The 17,646-nt window shown below is 37.4% G+C and overlaps 1 protein-coding gene across 1 annotated transcript; it reads right to left on the minus strand.

Annotated features, from left to right (window-relative positions):
• Positions 1 to 625: 625 nt before the first annotated feature.
• Positions 626 to 10,994, minus strand: LOC126936524 (caspase-1-like). Its single transcript, XM_050759269.1, has 8 exons — positions 10,951 to 10,994; positions 8,407 to 8,690; positions 7,132 to 7,239; positions 3,796 to 4,083; positions 3,646 to 3,703; positions 3,252 to 3,376; positions 1,703 to 1,812; positions 626 to 1,232 (listed from the first exon to the last, which is right to left on the minus strand). Exons 1-8 carry the CDS (start codon positions 10,992 to 10,994, stop codon positions 1,134 to 1,136), a joined length of 1,116 nt encoding a protein of 371 aa, XP_050615226.1. The 3' UTR covers positions 626 to 1,133.
• Positions 10,995 to 17,646: the final 6,652 nt, after the last annotated feature.

Consider the following 17,646-nt stretch of genomic DNA (forward strand, 5'->3'; position numbering starts at 1 on the left):
CTAGAGTCAATTCAAAATTTACTTTCTCTCTCTTAAATACCTTAACAAAGGGTAGAAATATGCAGGTTCTGTTCCTTAACAAAGGGTAGAAATATGCAGTAGTAAACTGTGGGATTTGAGAAAAGTTCCTTATTAAACTGCACAGTCGCTGTCGTAACTGTCTGTCTTCTCCCCATCTCTCCTGTTGAGCTCTAACTTTTTTGAAGTCGGGTATCTATGGTAATTTGTATCTGCACCCGTAAAGCAGAAAGCACAGAAAATGGTTTTTTGAATGAAAAAATGGTGCCAATCGCCAGTTCAGGTCTCATAAATGAAGTCTAACATTCTAAATTCAACATTCCCTCTGATTTCCAACCTCATTTCTCCAGTGTGGAAGAAAACTGATGACGCATTTTTATTTTTATACCAGATTTATTAAAATGTTGAAAAAGATTATTATGAAAAAGACATAATTCCAAAATCCATTACAGAATGAAGAAACTCTTGGTTTCCTCCAGGAAAAAGAAAAACATGAGACAGAATTTTGCTAAAAGAAATGTAAGTTATAAAGTTATACCACCAATGGGAACATACAAAATTTTAAAAGGAAAGGCCACATGCTATTTTAAAACATTACCCTGCTGAGGTGAAGACGAGAAACATCTAAAAGTCAGCCTTCATAGACTTATGCCCACTTCTAGGTCAGTATCAGCTGACCCTCAAGGGTCTAAAAGAAAAACTTTGGGAGAAGAGCAACGTGCTCTACACCGACAAGAAGAAAGGCATTACTTCAGTATTTTCTGTATATTATATCATGAATTGATGATCCCTTATCCAAAATGCATGCTACCAGAAGTATTTCAAAGTACAGATATTTTTGTATATTTGGAATATCTGCATTATACTAACTGGTTTAGCATCCTTAATCCAAAAACCTAAAATTTGAAATGATTCTATAGCATTTCCTTTGAATATCATATGGGCGCTCACACAGTTTTGGATTTTAGAGGATTTCAAATTTCAAATATTTGTATTAAAAATTCTACACCTGTAGACCCAGAGTTCCTGACTAAAATGGACATTCAGTACACTTTCCTCAATCTTCCCACACTCCCAACATACCTGCACACAGACATTCATACAGCTTCCTTATTTTAATGTCCTGGGAAGAAGTAGAAACGTCTTGTCGAAGTCACTCTTTCAGTGCTGGGCATCTGTGCTTTATCATCTGGCTGCTCAAATGAAAGTTGAACCTAAAACAGAAAGGAAAATCTGGAGACCTGTTTTTCTGAAAAGTTTGATGACTCATGCCAAAAAGACTGCAACATATATAGCAAAATAAGTGACGAAAACTAAACGTACTTGTATCTGCAACAAGTATAGCCATGTGCTTATCTAAGCATTGAATGACCCTCCTTGGGACTTTTTAAATCTGTGGTTGGATCTAATAGCCATGAGGGACACAGGCAAATTAGAGTCCACTCATTTGTCTCTGCAGGGCAGGAGGAAGGTGAAACTAAATCTTTGTTTTATTGATTCTATGAGTCTTAACAGATTGGATCTGGCTCCCAGCTTGTTCGCTCTGCAAAGAACTGTAAAACTGTTTTGGAAATAAGGATATTATTGGAAGATAAACATGTCTGGACCTGCTTTCTATGCTTCCAATTGCAATAGCCAAGCATTCAGGGAAGTAGAGTGAAAATAGCATCCGCTAGAGCCCTACCTTGCAGAAAATTTCTTCCACATCACAGGAACAGGCATATTCTTGCAAATGTTCAATGAGTCTCATAATAAAAACAGAGCCCTTTGTGGGATGTCTCCAAGAAACACTATCTGTTGATAAAGCACATTTCAAATCTCAAGACTAGATCTTGCCTGAAGAAAGAGAAGAAACCCTAGTGCTTCTGCTCCAGGTGAGGCATGTTGTGGAATTCATCTATTTTCCATACACTTCATTGTAATTTTTAGTGAATGCTTTTGAGGTGCAGTGAGTATATTTTTACTGATTCTCTATAGTACAGTATATGGTGCAGGTATTAACGTGGCATAGTCCCTGAGTTCAAACAGTTGTAAACTTACTAGAGAGTTAGAAAAATGCAGAATGGGGTAAAGGAAAGGAATTGGGATTTGGAGAAGAGCTATATACAGAGCTATATAGAGAACTGTGAATGTCATGTGGAATGCTGGGACCAAAGAATATTAAAGAACAGTTAGGTCTAATGTGAAATTCTACTATATGTACTCAGGCTGGAAATGTATGTTTTTTGTGTATGTCTCATTGTTTTTGATCATTGAAAAAGTATTATTGAGGTCTGCATCAGGACATGTTCAAAACAATATAGAACCAAGCTTCTTCTGATAGAAGATATCTCAGTGTACAAAATATTTTAGAAAATTTAACTACTTGAGCAGATGCAGGGCCTTTGGGCCAGAGGCGACCAAGAGAATGTGAGTGCTCTCAGAAAACTGCCATTCAAGATGGCTGAAAGCATTCAAGTGATTTTTATTTAAACTTTGTTAAGAAAAGTAACAGAATTAAGTTATAAAATAAAAACATTTTAAATAATACCAGTTCTTAATGTGTACTTCATTCTGTGTCATGTGCAATATTTCACATATATCAATTTATTTAATCCATAGAAAAATTATATTTATGTTCATATGTATTAGTGAGCAATTCAAGGAAAGTCCAGGGAGGAACTAGTGGAGCTAGTTTACAAAGTAGTAAATGACTAGATCAATCAATAAGATCAAGATTCTTACTGCAAAGCATACCTTAAAATAATGCATATATATTCTGTTTTATATACTTCATGCTTCTAGGTAAAACCCACTTTAATTTAGGGGCCCAAAGTACCTTGTTTGCTGTTCTACTTTCTGAACCCTGCTCCTACCCTTCGCCTATGAATACTTGATGTCTGGCCCAATTGGTCCATTGAATGGTCTCAACATGGTGGACCTTTTCTATGCAGAATCAGATTCTAATGTATTACAGCACAGATCGACTTCCATTTAATTCTCTGTTATTGCTCACATTTCTAAAATATTTTGCAACATAGAGGAGCTCATGAATTACCAACTTAATAAAAAGATATGCTTACTTGCTCTCTGTGGATAAAGGAAATTGTGTGTATAACTTGGAACAAAGCTGTAGTTTGTGTTCAAAAATTTTATCTAAAGTTTCGAACAGCTATCTAGCCTCTAGTGGGTGGTTGTTAGTTTTTGTATCGGTAACCCCCACCAAGATATTATGTCTAGAAGAAACCTGTTACCTGATGTTGAAGAGCAGAAAGCAATAAAATCCTTCTCTATCTGAGCTTTCTTAATAGCATCATCCTCAAAATCATCCTCAAAATATATCTTGGTGAAGATATATTTTTGGAGGCTCATACTGAATCTTTACCAACACCACACCACGGTTCTCTGAAAAGACAAATTTGGTTTGTTACTACTACCAATGGCTGAGAAGAAAATGTTCTCCTCTTAGCCCTGTTCAATCATATTTGTCAATGTATCTGCTCTATCATTAATTCACATGCACACAGACACATACATCCAAGTAACAATCTTTTCTACAATTCTTATTTCTTCTAACCCTCAAACAAATTTTAAAAACAAGCAAGCATCAAAGTCTCAGGATTGAAAATGAAACAAATATCTACCAACCTATCAAACAATTCACAGAAGCCACAAGATGAGTGCTGACAATATGTGTTCTTTGACACTAAAAAACAGACATAAACTGAAAATTCCTGGATGAATACAGATGAGGACAGTATTCGAATATCTGGTGTTCTCAAAGACATCAGCACTCACCACCACGGCAGGCCTGGATGATGATCACCTTCGGTTTGTCCTTCAAACTTGGGCAGTTCCTGGTATTCAACATTTTAAAGATTGCATTGAGTTGTAATACATCTGGGACTTGCTCAGAGTATTTATTCCCCCAAATGCCTTCCTGAAAACCATGAGACATGAACACCAGGAAGGTGCTGTCAGAGGTCTTGTGCTCTTGGCGGCGAGCAAATGCCGCCAGCTCTGTAGTCATTTCCTGAAAGAGGCCATACGGCTGATTTTGGACTATGTGATTAATTCTCATGGCGCCTTGGAAAGTCAATAAATAAATACTTAAGGATTTGTTAAGGAATTCCATGACAAACAATGGGGTGCCAAAAAACTTTTAGTCTTAATTTTGAGAAAGGTGAAGGTAGGTGCCATAGGAAGTCATTCAGAGTTATCCTGTAGAGAGAACGTGGCATTACTGAGTTAAAAAAATAATTCACCACTAAGTTAAACCAGGCTCGTGCTGAATGACTCTGATGTTTCAAGAGAACATGTAGCATACAGCACCCTCCTATGGGAAGTTTATATTTTAGATAATCAAAAGATTATATCCCTTGGTCCTACAACCAAGCTTTCTAATATTGTTTAGTTACACAAAGGGCGTGACCGTTGTCTCTATGGTATAATAGACCTTACGGAAGCAGTGAGATTTCTTTTCACATCCACCTTGTACCCCAGATTTTGTAGCAGCATCGTTATGCCGATGATGTCAACCTCAGCTCCTGTTCTTTTAGAAAGACTGTCAAACTCTTCATTGCAGATAATGAGAGCAAGACGTGTGCGACTTCACTTGTCCATTATTGGACAAATCTGTAGGAAATGCAGTTTGAATGAGTAGCCTTATTCTCTGTAATTTAATATTCACCTGGTAAGTTTATGACCGTTTTCCCTTTCTTAGACCTATCAGGATACGAAATCCCATCGACTATACATTGAAAATGCGGAACGGAATTGAGTGCAACTTCGAGTAAGCATAGAAACTGCAAAGGCCCAGATGGCAGGTGAGCTACTGACTTCATTGTTCTTGATAAGTGGGATTTTGAAAAATGCACAAGCTCTAAAGCAAGAATGACTGAATTCTAAAACTGGTTGTCCAATTTCTGATTGTTTTTCTTTGGGCAAAATATTTAACAACCCCATGTCTCAGTTTCTAGATCTCTAAGATGGATTATTTTAAGGTTACACATTATATATTATCATGTCCAAATGCTTAGAACACTGCCCACTCTTAGTGACCATTCAATAGTTACCATTGTTGATGTTATTTATGCAGGAATTGGATCCGATTTGAAACTCTTTCTATAAACCTGGGATTCTAAGATACAGGAATTTTTTTTTTTAATGTAAGGAAAGCAGAAGTATGATTCTCCATTGATAACAGCTCTAATAAAAAGCCACTGCATTTCATAATTGCCTCAAGTATATCTTTCACCCCACTCTATCCTTGTGTTCTGAGCATGCCACCTCTGTTGACTTTTCTTTCCATATCCTTTTAGCTTTGTCTAGGGAGCAAAGCTTGACGCTTCTTCCTGAGCCTGAGGATGTAGGCATAGCAGGGTTGCCCCACACTGGCACTGCCTGAGGAGCTGCAAGAGTCACAGAACATCATGAACATTGGCATCCCTCTTTGTTTCGCTTTGTGTTTCTTACAGCCTCACCTAAGGATGAAGTCACAAAAGTGGAAATGCATTCTTAGGAAGACAATCCTGATCTTTCACCACTGAGTAATTTCACTGCTAATGGAATACTTTCCAGCCAGATATTTCCAGGTGTGCAATACAGGGATCTCCTTTCATATTTCAGGATCAGTATTTTCACAAGTATTTTAGATAAAAATCTAGAAAGGAAGCTTTTCAAGGCCATGCATGAAAAAATGCTCAGAAAACAATCAAATGTGTGAGATAAAATAGTTAGAATATAAATTTATTTCAAAAGATTTGAACCATAGAATAAAATTTAATGAGAGGAGGTCTTAATTAAATCTACCAAAAAATTTTAAGGGTTATGATTATCTTTTTATTTATTTACTTAATAGACATGGTAGTAAGCACTAGGAATATTTTTTAATGAACATTTGTTCTGTCCTACAGGATCTCTTCCTACTATGCATACATATGGAAGGAGGAGATTATTAAATATTCCAACTAGAATGATAAATGCTAAAATCAAGGTGCACACTAGATGAATTCATAGCACTAAACATTCATTGCCCAGACATAGTAGGAAATGTTTTCACAGAGTTTATATGGAAAAATCCTTGAGGTTTTTATTTCATCACAGTTTCAACACCATCCAACAATGTGATGCACTTGTTAAAGAAATTAGTGTAATCTTTGTTTCAAGATAGAAATAAGTTTTCTAGATTTGTAGTGTTTTTCAGAAAACATTAACTCAAGAAAATAATATTTAATTTTGAAAACAAGCTTGAGAAACTGTTATACAATCAGATAAATAAAGGCAGCATGAAGTGTGGTGACATGGGCAAGAAATAATTAGAATGGATATATTAGAGAAAACTATAAAATAATAATTTCATACAAGGAATGTTTTGTTTCTTCATAAACAAGAATGAAAACAATATCAAAAAACTAAGTAGAAATATATGGGTTATTTTTGAGGCAATTTTTCTTAGTGAAAATACAGTATTTGGTTATATAGTGAGTATCCCATGCTGTAAAATATTTAGGAAAACATTCATGAGTTAATCAACCTTAATACATTCAATAGAGTAATACCTGAACTTGATTTAAAAATTTTGCATTCTTAGCTTCCAAATTGCTTTTAAAAATACATTTTTTTTTTTTATTTTAAGAGGGCCCTTGATGAATAGGGGTTTTTTAATGAAATAGAAGTAGAAACAGAGACACGGTTCCAAATTTGGGAGAAGAATGCATAACACTTGGCCATGGCTTGAATATTGGAGGTGCTTGACATGAAAGGGACCAAGATGAGTTTCAATTTCCTGCTTTGAACAACTAGAGATGGTGACACCAACAACTGAGTTACACAAAACTGGAGGAGAAGCAGGGTGGGGAAGAATGGCATGTTCAGCTCTGATATTGTTTAGATAACGGTTCTCTAAGAGATGTGAAGGAATATTTCAGGAGGCTTAAATAATGAAGCATGGTACTTATTTGGTGTTCAAGATTTGAGATAGAGATTCAGAATTTTTAATGTAAACATAGTGAAGCTGTGGGGACAGTTTCTACAAAAGTAGAATAGATTACAAAAAGAAACTTACATGATCAAGCTATGGGAATTCTCCATAGCCCCTTTAACTGTGGATCATCCTACAACATTAATGTCAAGGAAGATAGTGTTCAGATAATGTTCTTTCTTTAAAAACAGCATTACCTAGGAAGGAAGGCAGTACTGCTTGAGAGTCTTGTGTAGTAAGGTGATTTCCAGATGTCGGACCTAGAAAAAGAAGAAGGACACTGAAATAGTCACTTATCATCTCTGGAAAACTTTACCCTAATGCTTACAACACTCCCCACTAAAGATTCATCCCAGAACTCTGACTGAACGACATTAAATAATGTTCAAGATGTTCTTTAATGTAGAGAGTGCTGGGGGGAAGGGCTGGGCGCGGTGGCTCACGCCTGTAATCCCAGCACTTTGGGAGGCCGAGGCGGGTGGATCACGAGGTCAGGAGATCGAGAGTGCTGGGGGGTATAAAATGAAAGAGACATTGCCAGAAAAATGTGATATTTAATACACATAGATGAAAACATAAACTTCTCCCATGTCTGCTTAGACAGGTATAAGCCTCCCCTAACTGTTAGAAAAAAAGGCTTTTGCTTTCAAAGAACATCTGCCTCTGAAATGGCTTTAGGAAGTGTCACAGAAACCAGTGACTAGGAGTCCACCAGAACTCTCATCCTCACCATGTGGTAGGTCCAAGGGATCACAAGAATGGGCCAGCTCATTTCCTGTGCACTGCATCAGGCCCTAAGGGGGCTGCAGGAAGAGGCAGTCCAGGCCTCACAGCATGATCTGCAGCCTGGTAACAGGCAAGTGGGTGATCTCACTCCAAAGAAAATACAAGGAGGCAACTGGAGGAAAGAGTCAACTTGAAATCCTTACTTTTCTAAAATCATTCATTGTATTCTCTGAGTGTATCGCCATCTCTGAAATATAATTTATTTTTCGTGGATGGCAATATTTTGGAGAGAATTTATAAAATGTATTTAATTATAGACCTTAAAGCTTCACGTCACACAACTACATAAGTGCCAGGGATACCCTGGACTCAAAAACACTAAATCAATCTAATATTGTGCCTCACCAGGAACAGTGGAAAATATAGTGTGAAGTTTTTTAGATAGTTCTTATGACCTTCAAGAAATTAGCTACCACGTACTCAGAACAGGAAATCAACTTTAAACAGAAGAGGGCCACTGAGGACAAAGGAACAGAAACGAAGCAGAGTCAAGGGACATGCAATAGGGCCCCTGCTACAGAAATTGGCCCAAAGGCAGAGATAGGAAAGTTTTTGCAACTTTACATCATTAGTAAAGACATCACAAGGTAGGTGTAATGATAGCCCCTAGGTGAACTTGCGTGTCAGTCACTGATCCTTACCTGCTGAGAGTACTAGCGTCCATGCCAGGTACCTGTCTTCTTCACAAATGTATGTGATGCAGATTTGGCATGCCAGAGTCCCTTTCTGAATAACGGTGTCAAGCAAAGCTCGGGCCTGAGCTGTAACTGTAGCATTTTCATGTTGTACTTCCTCCACCTCTTCCTGGTTCAGCACTCTTGTCTGTAATAATTCATCCATTAAGCCATTCATTGTACCTTTACCCAGTGAATGGATAAACAGCTCTCTCTTTTCCGTCGGGACTTTGTTTGGAGCACAAGGATTTCTCACATCATGAAAACAGCCTCATAGTCCTCTCAGGTCATCAATGGAAAGTGACCTCATTTAGATTTCATCAGTGAAATGTCCTCAACCTCACAATTGGGTAATCCCTCTTCTTACTGTATCGCTGTCCTACTTGTTTCCCTCAATAGTCCCATACATGTGCATGGAGTGGCCTGAAGACTGAGCTTACCATTTCCACATTAGTCCCTGGAAAGCAGAGATCATCCTCTTTGCCTGTGTTTATTTAACTGAGAATAATAAAGTAATGAAACAGATATAGCCCATTTCATTTAGGAACCACTGCTGCTAGTGCTCCTCCTGTGCCAATTCTGTACCCTCTGTCAGACTTTCAACATGTAAGTAAGAGTTTAATTAAGATTGCGAAATGACAGCAGGCTACCCCTAAAGTCTCAGTTCCTTTCTGGGGTTGCCTTTCCTTTCTAAAGGCTGCAAGAATCTGCTAGTTCCTTCTCTTCTCCCACTCCTCCCTCTCCCTCACTTCTGCTCATGTAAACTTCCACAGATACTATTTACGGCTTCCAGAAGAGCTAGTGCCTTCCACAACTCTTTCTTCCCAGGGATCTGTTCTTGGAACAGTAAAAGACTCACCGGCCATGACTTTTCTCTCCTACTTTTCTTGTGTGGACTAAAACTAAAAGCATGTTTCACCTTTTTTACCTTCCTTTTATACCTTTTTGGCAAGGCATGTAATCATATTGCGAAACAATCACTGCACATGCATATGCATGTCCTTTTTTATTTTTTATTTTTATTTTTATTGTTTCCCCAGAGAAAGAATCAGAGAATGTATCTTTGGGAAATTTTCTTCACCAACCCTTGGAACAGGTCAGGATAGGAGGGGAATGGGGCTTGGAGAATAAGACAAGAATGACAAAGTATGTGTACAATTAAACTCACACAGTGAAGAGTTTCTCATTCATTAGAAAACTTAATGGAGAAAAGTAACACAACCTTTAGAGAATTTGAACCACTGCTCTCTGGGCCCATTTCACAGTCTGGGGAAAGTCATGGGAAACGTATGTCCCTGTGAAGCAATTTTGCTTTTAGAAATGAACACATTTTTCACAAAAATTAAAGCTTTTGTTACTTAATGTCCTTTCTTTTCAGAGTTTGTTGTTGTTGCTGCTGTTTGTTTTTCTTTTTTTTCTTTTCTTTTTTTTTCCTGATACAGAGTTTTATTTTGTGGCCCAGGCTGGAGTGCAGTGGCACTAGCATGGCTCATAGCAGCCTCCACCTCTCCAGGCTCAGATGATCCTCTTAGCTCTGCCTCTCAAGTAGCTGGGAACACAGGCATGTGACACCATGGCAGGATAATACTTGTATCTTTGTAAAGACAGGGTCTCCCTATGTTTCCTAGGCTAGTTTTGATATTATGGACTCAAGCGATCCACCCACCTTGGCCTCCCAAAGTGCTGGGATTACAGTTGTGAGCCACCCACCGATCCTGGCTGGCTTTCTTTTGAGGGACATTGCATCATAGAGACCAAGAACATAGGCTCTGTGCTCAGAATGTTGATCTTAGCATTTTAAACTTCATTTTGTGGGCAAGAAATTGAACTTCCCTATGCATTGGTTCTTCTGTCTGTAAAATGATTTTATTAATAGTACATACCTTTACAGTTTGAACATTAAGTGAGAGAAAATGTAAAAAATGCATGGAACATTGCCTGGCAAATGGTAAGCAGAAAATGAGTGATATTACTATAATTAATACAAATATTTTACATTAGAAAAAAATCAAGAATAATGATTTGCAGGTTATCCAGCTAAGTTTTTCTTTTGTTAGACTTCTCAAGCAGTGCATCTAGTCATTTACTTAACAAATGTATATGGACGATATGGTTCCAGGAGCCAGGGGTTCAGTCAAAACATATCATGGTCATTTCCCCTTGCTCTCACATACAAGAAGAGAAGACAAACATGAAGCCTGGTATGTAGTATGTAACTGGAACATTCAGAATGACATATATGGCAAGTGATGAGAAAAATAAGAAATTAATTAGAAAAGTAGGAGACAAAATATTTTAGGACTCATGAAAACTATATAGAGAGAAGCCAGGGAAGTCCAGAAGAGGTCTCTGTTCTTTGCAAGCACATGTTCAATTGATTATTCCAGAAATAAGCTCTATGTGGCCAATTTATTTTAGGAACCTCTTTGATGCAAGATGGACTAATAGAAAACTGCAGATGGTACTTTACATTTATCAATTTCTCTAACAAAAATTTTCTTGTGATATTACCTTTTTATCTTTGGAGAATTACAAAAACGTCCATCTTTTGACATGTGGGTCACCAGTTTTACTTCCTGTTCTTTAGTGAAGAGTTAAGTGTGTTTGGTTAGAGTAGAATGCACTGTGTAGGAGGACAATGATGTGGCTTTTAATCTAAGTGGTTTCTCATGATTTCTTTTTATCTTTATTTTGTCAATGACCTAGTCCGATTGCAGCAAAATCTTGTGCTCCTTGCCACTGGGAGGATTTGTATTATGGAATAAAGCAGAAATTACCTGTGCATCACTTCTCTTATGTTCATTTACTTTTAAATGTTTATTGATTCTTTTATTTTCTCTATTAACTTAAGGATTTCACACAATGATTTCCGCCCCAGCCAGAGCCATGAACCACTGAGTTAAAGTATCTACAGTGGCATCTAGGGCACAGAAACCATGACTAGACCATATATCTGTGGATGCAGAACTGTGAGCCTTGAGTCTTTTGTCCTGGGAAGCTAAATATGGAGCCACTAGATTGCAAGGGCCCACTGTTTCCTCAAAAATGAAGATGTCATAAACTGACAATAACTCGATATCTAATTCAGGAGCAAAGGAAACAATTTGTGCTATACACATACACTGAAATGCTATTCAGTCATAAAATAAAAAAATAGTGATATATGCAATGACATGGATGAAAAGATTATGATTTCATGATGAGTGAAAGAAACCATACACAAAGGAGCACATATACTGTGATTCCAACTAAATAAAATTTAGGTTAGAAATAACTAACGTATAGTGATAAAAATTTAATCACTACTTAGGAGGAAGTGGCAGGAGATTGAGGACAAAGGGCATGACAAAGCTTTCTGGGATGAGAAAATCTATCAAAGTTTTTATCTTTACTTTGGCAATGACCTAATCCGTTTGCAGCACAATCTTGTGCTCCTTGCCACTGGGAGGATTTGCAGCATGGAAGAAAGCAGAAATTGCTTGTGCATTCCTTCTCTTCCATTCATTTGCTTTTAAATTTATTTACTGATTCATTTATTTTCTCTGCTAACTTTAGGGATTTCATACAAAGTTTTCTCCCCTGGATAAAGCCAAGAACCACTGAGTTGAAGCATGCCAAAGCAGCATCCAGGGCACAGAAACCATGATTAGACCATATATCTGGGGATGTAGAACCGTGAGTCTTGAGTCTCATGTCCTGGCAAGCTATAACATTGAGCCACTAGATTGCAAGGGCCCACTGTTCCTTCAAAAATGAAGATGTCAAAAACTGGAAACAACTCAATAACCAATTCAGGAACATAAGTAAACAATTTGTGCTATACACATACACTGAAATGCTGTTCATTCATAAAAGGGAAATATTACTAAGATATGTAATAACATGGATGAAAAAACTTCTGCATTCATTATGAGTGAATGAAGCCATATAGGAGGGAACACATACCCTGGGATTTCAATTATATAAAGTTCTAAATTAGAAAAAAACTAATGTATAGTGATAGAAACACAATCACTACTTATCTGAGGGGGGAGTTTTTTCTTCTTAGTCAACTGAATAATTTTTCTCTATTTTTTGTCTTGCCACTTTTAATGCACACATGAAAGGCCCTAAAATAACTTCTGTAGCCTGGGATTCGTTGGGAAAAACAGAGGAGGTACCATAGACCTAGTTTTGGAAAAAAAAACAAACAACAAAAAACAAACAAACAAAAAGCCTCTCTGTTTTCTTCCAGAAACCCCAGAAATTAAAAGTAAATAGATCCCTCTCAAAAATCAAAGGCTCTGTTCTGTTTTGCATTGTGTTGTCTGACAGTTTGAATTTTGGGGGTATCAGAAATTACTTTGTATTATGAGAGAGCTTTGGTATGTAATAACTAGGTAGGAAATATATTCAATGGATGGCTAAGAGTATTTTTGGAGGGATACTTGACTCTTTAAACACTTGGATTAGAGAAACATGCACTTGGTCACCTGGAAGATATGGAAAATCCCCACCCCTGACTGAGAGATGAGACTCCCATGGGGCTTGGGCTGCTTTCAAAGTGGGCTGATTGGCTTTAGGTTGCCTTGCAACAAAATGCAGGCTAGAAGCACCACACTGTCTTATCTGGTAATATTTTCCTCCTTTTGGGGGATCCAAGATCCAGTATAAAATGGCACCCTTAATTTCAGAGATCTGTCTTTCTCATCTGCTGTGGTTGCTTATTTAGCTCAGAAAAAAAAAATGCATGCTTTCATGACCCTGTTCCTCCAAGGGCTCCACCCTGAAGCCAGTAATCCAATTTAAAGCTGGCAAATTAAAAATCTTACAAGTCCAGAGTTTTCTGTCTGTGTATTTATGTAAATTTTTGTAATTCTGATATTATTTAGTGTACATTACAGTAATTATCATTGTTATGTAAAAATTGTTGGATGCCACAGAAGTAAGCCAAATTCCTAGTCAATTGTAACTTTAATAGTGTCTATAGGCTTTTGTCATCCACAAATATTTTGTCTTGCTTTGGTCCTTTTCAAAAAGCAGTTTATAATCAGATATAGGACTCTGAAAGCAGGTATCAGATAACTTTAAAAATTGTGTTATTGGGATAGAGGAAAAAATGAAACTTCTAGGACTCTCAGGGAGAGCATATGTGTTAAACATCACTAATCCTTTTGTTTTCAGAATTAAGATAACTTATTTCTTTAGAACTATTTGCAACTTTTAACAAGTGAGTAAAATATGCTCCTGTGAAAAAATGTTGAAGCATATTTGTTTCTCTTTACCTGATTTCTCCAGAATTTGAGAACTATTTGTAAGTATTCACAATTTATGGCAGAATAGTCAATTGCATAAGTGCAATAAGAATCTGTTTTCTTTTGTAACAGGACACAATTGGAGAAATTGGTTATTTTACCAAGAATTTGACTGGAATGGCATGCTTCCTTTAGAGAATCGAAGTTGACTCATACAACCAGTAAAAGTCCCTTGGGGAAAATGGCCTCATACCTTGTCTACGCAGAGTCCTTGTATAAGTTTCTTGACCTTTGGTAAGTGAAGAATATCACTTCCTAACAGGTTCAGGAGCTCCAAGTTATCTTGGGACCTTGAGAGGAGAGGAATTTACCCAACTCATAGGTATTTGAGGGTACAAATGCATAGCTGGGCTTGGCTCTTGAAAAGTCTTATCTGAGATTCCTCATGAAACAGAGTTCCATCAAAGCCAATTTAAACAAAAAACAGCCTAACTGAAAAATAATTATTCTTGTTGCAAATAATCAGGTCAAGTACAATAAGACTAAAGCTTATTTTTGTAAACAAATTATTTCTGTCATAATTTGTTCTTAATAAAAATAGTTCTGGAAGGAGAAAAATTATGCTTTGAAAGAAAACCAATAATACATCTATTGTTAGCTGTCCTTGAGTTTTTTTTTTTTTTCCCCCTACAGTTTGGAATAAATCCTAAATTATTTGTGGATTAGAAGTCCCCAAACTAGTGCTTTCAAATCTTTCCTTTTAAAACTGAGAATTGTATTCCTCATCCTACGATTTGTTATCTACCTTACAGGAGGCTGTTCATGTAAATACTGTAATAAACCTACAGAGGAGAGTACTAATGTTTTTGCATTGCAAGCTTTGGAAGCCCAGCCAGGCCTGCATGTCTGTATACTCAGACAGTTGCAAAGTTGTTCCAGTCTTTTCACCTTGGGGTTCACTCCAATTTCCACTACGTCCCCTGTCAGCAGGTAGAACCCAACGCAATTGACAGCCTTTTCCCATCTTCATAGCCTACATCTTAAGATTAAGTTGTTATAAAACCCAAAGGAAGGGATTGAAACCACCTTTACAATATTGCAACTGAGGAATTTATGACAGTGAAATAAATCAGACCTAACCAACTCCATCTTGTTTCTAACCCTTAAGCTGTCTTTGTTCATTCCTGGGCATAGGCCAAACTAACTGGAAAGGAATTCAGTTTATGGTTTGACTCGGAAACAAAATAGATAACAGCTCTTTCCCGAAAAGAGCCCCTCCTTGCCTGGATTCCAGTCTGCATTTGCAGGACTAACAAATTAGCTACAAGATTAAAAATTACAATTTAAGGGTCATGCAACCTCCGGCTCCTAGAGTCTGAACCTCCCCAACGTGCTCCTGGGGATAATATCACTATTGTGAACCCTAAGATTAGCTCTTAAGATATTTTTCAAACACTGCACTCAATGGATCAGCTGACACCACCCAGAGGAGTAATCTAACCCAACAAGGCTGCCATCGCACCCAGGAAGAGAAGACAGCAAGAAAACCTCACTTTGACATCCTATGATTCCATCTCCCACCTGAGTAATCAACACTCCCTACTTCCCAAGCCCTTACCTGCCAAATTATCTTTAAACATTCTGATTTCTGAATTCTTGGGGAGACTGATTTAAGTAATAATAAAACTCTGATCACTCACACAGCCGTCAGTGAGTGTATTACTCTTTCGCCATTGCAATTCCCCTGTCTTGATAAATCAGCTCTGTCTAAGCAGTGGGCAAGGTGAACCCATCAGGCACTTACAAATTCTTAACAGTAAACCAGGTCAGTCTGATTTCATTAAACAGATGATACGTGCACATTGGAAGTTTCAAGCAGAAGGAAAGCATGTTCATTCTCCTACATATTCAGGAATATATATATATATATATATATATTTTTTTTTTTTTTCGAGTCAGAGTTTCACTCTTGTTGCCCAGGCTGTGGTACAATGGCACAATCTCGGCTCACTGCAACCTGCGCCTCTGGTTTCAAGCAATTCTCCTGCCTCAGCTTCTCGAGTAGCTGGGATTACAGGCATGAGCCACCATGCCCAGCTAATTTTTTTGTATTTTTAGTAGAGACAGTTTCACCTTGTTAGCCAGGCTAGTCTTGAATGACTGACCTCAGGCGATCCACCCACTTTGCCCTTCCAAAGTGCTGGAATTACAGGCATGAGCCACAGCGCCCGGCCCCATTCACGATTATTTAAAGATCATCAATTCTTAAAACTTACTATGCTAGTATTAGGGGTACCATTTTGGAACCATGTTCGTACACTTTAAAGCTTGAAGTCAAGTGGATAAATATGCAAATAAGTAAAATGGAACATTTTATGAGAATGTAAATAATGAGCAGATGCTCAATAAAAGCATAAGTAAAGTGTGTCTCATGTGGAAGATAGCTGTCCAGAGAAGAGGGCATGGCACTGAAATCGGAAGGACTAGTAGGAATTTGTCCCTTGGACAGCTGGGGACTGGTGTCCTGGCAGAGAGCAGTGTGGGAAGAAGCACAAAGGCTTGAGGATGTCTGATATAACCACAAAACTGGGAGAGCTGGGCTTTAGAATGAATAGAAATGTGAAGCCAGGACTGAAGTGGGAGTGATCAGAGATAGGGCAAGTATTTGAAGATGTTTGCAGATAGGTAGAGTAATGGCGGAGTTTGAGAGTCATGCCAAGCTGAGATCACTCCTCTCAACAGACTTGTGACCTAAAGCATATTTTGATGGCATTCTCTAAGTATCCCCTTCAATTATAATATGGCAATAATAGCACAACTGTATTGATTGGTTTTAAATATTAAACCAGAGAGAATGCATGAAATAACTATCATATGGTAAGCAGTTTTTGAAGAAACTGTTATTATAGATTATTTTTGTTATAATAATTACTGAATGAAAGCTGCAGTGATAATAAAATGGAAGGAATGAATTAGAGGAAAAAACTCACCAGGACCACAGTTTTGGTTCCAGGTAAAGTGATGTAATGATTAAACACATTATAGGATACAATTCCTCAGGAGTTTAAGGTAACAATAGGTGACTACACTTGGTTGTTTATAATTATCAGACCATGACTTGTTTTTGACTAGTGACTTTCAATTTTTCTCATCTATTATCTAATGATCCCTTGATTCCAGAGATTAAGTTAAATGTTGTGAGGTGAGACATATACCCCAGATAGAATTAGTCTATAGGGAGAACCAAAGGAATAAAGAAACTCAACAACAAGGAAATATGAATGAAGTAAATGCAGTAATTTTGTTATGAAGGTGAAATCATGCTTTACAGGAATTAATGGAGAAAATGAATACACATGTTTCAGAAGGTAGAAAAACTTGTCTGAAAGTTAAGATTTTTTTTTAAGAAAGGCAATAGGGAGCCAGTGTCTGTTCCTGAGCAAAATTAATTACGTTAGTAGATCACTAGCAGATAAGCAGAGAGAGTTAACTAAATGATCAACTTTCCTAACAACACTAATCTGCAGACAAACCTATGCCAGGTCAGTTTCATAAAAATTATCTGCAGATTTTCAAATGGCAATAAATGTCTGCAGGGTATTTAAGATTGAGTCATTGAGGGTGAGGAAGGGGGTAGTCATCAGACATTTTTATATGACTACAGATTACTGTAGTATGTTATAAGGTTTAGGATCCACTGATCTAGTCCAATTTCTCCCTTTCCCTATGAGGAGAATGAATCCAAAGAAGCGATATTACCTGCTGGAATACTACATGCCTAAGTAACTCACAACTCTATCACTAAGGCTTTTTCAGCTTCAATGTATAAGGCAGGAAACCTGAAATTTGTATGCAGAATGGATTGGAGAGTTAAGTTCTAGAGAGAGCGAGACTGCTTAAAAACAACACCACCACCAACAACAACAACAAAACAAATGTGATCGTTCCCTGTGAATTATTACATTAAAGTAGT

This window comes from Macaca thibetana, chromosome 14, assembly GCF_024542745.1.
Source record: "Macaca thibetana thibetana isolate TM-01 chromosome 14, ASM2454274v1, whole genome shotgun sequence".
Classification (NCBI taxonomy): Eukaryota; Metazoa; Chordata; class Mammalia; order Primates; family Cercopithecidae; genus Macaca; species Macaca thibetana.

Bases quoted from the DNA above. Each gene is read 5' to 3' on its own strand.
- LOC126936524 (XM_050759269.1), bottom strand. From the start codon at position 10,994: ATGTCAAAAGATGGACGTTTTTGTAATTCTCCAAAGATAAAAAG. The intron at 7,240-8,406 runs GTAAGGATCAGT...TTCTTTTTCTAG, and splicing joins GACGCTAGTACTCTCAGCAG to GTCCGACATCTGGAAATCAC. The intron at 1,233-1,702 runs GTAGGGCTCTAG...TTTCTGTTTTAG, and splicing joins TGGAAGAAATTTTCTGCAAG to GTTCAACTTTCATTTGAGCA.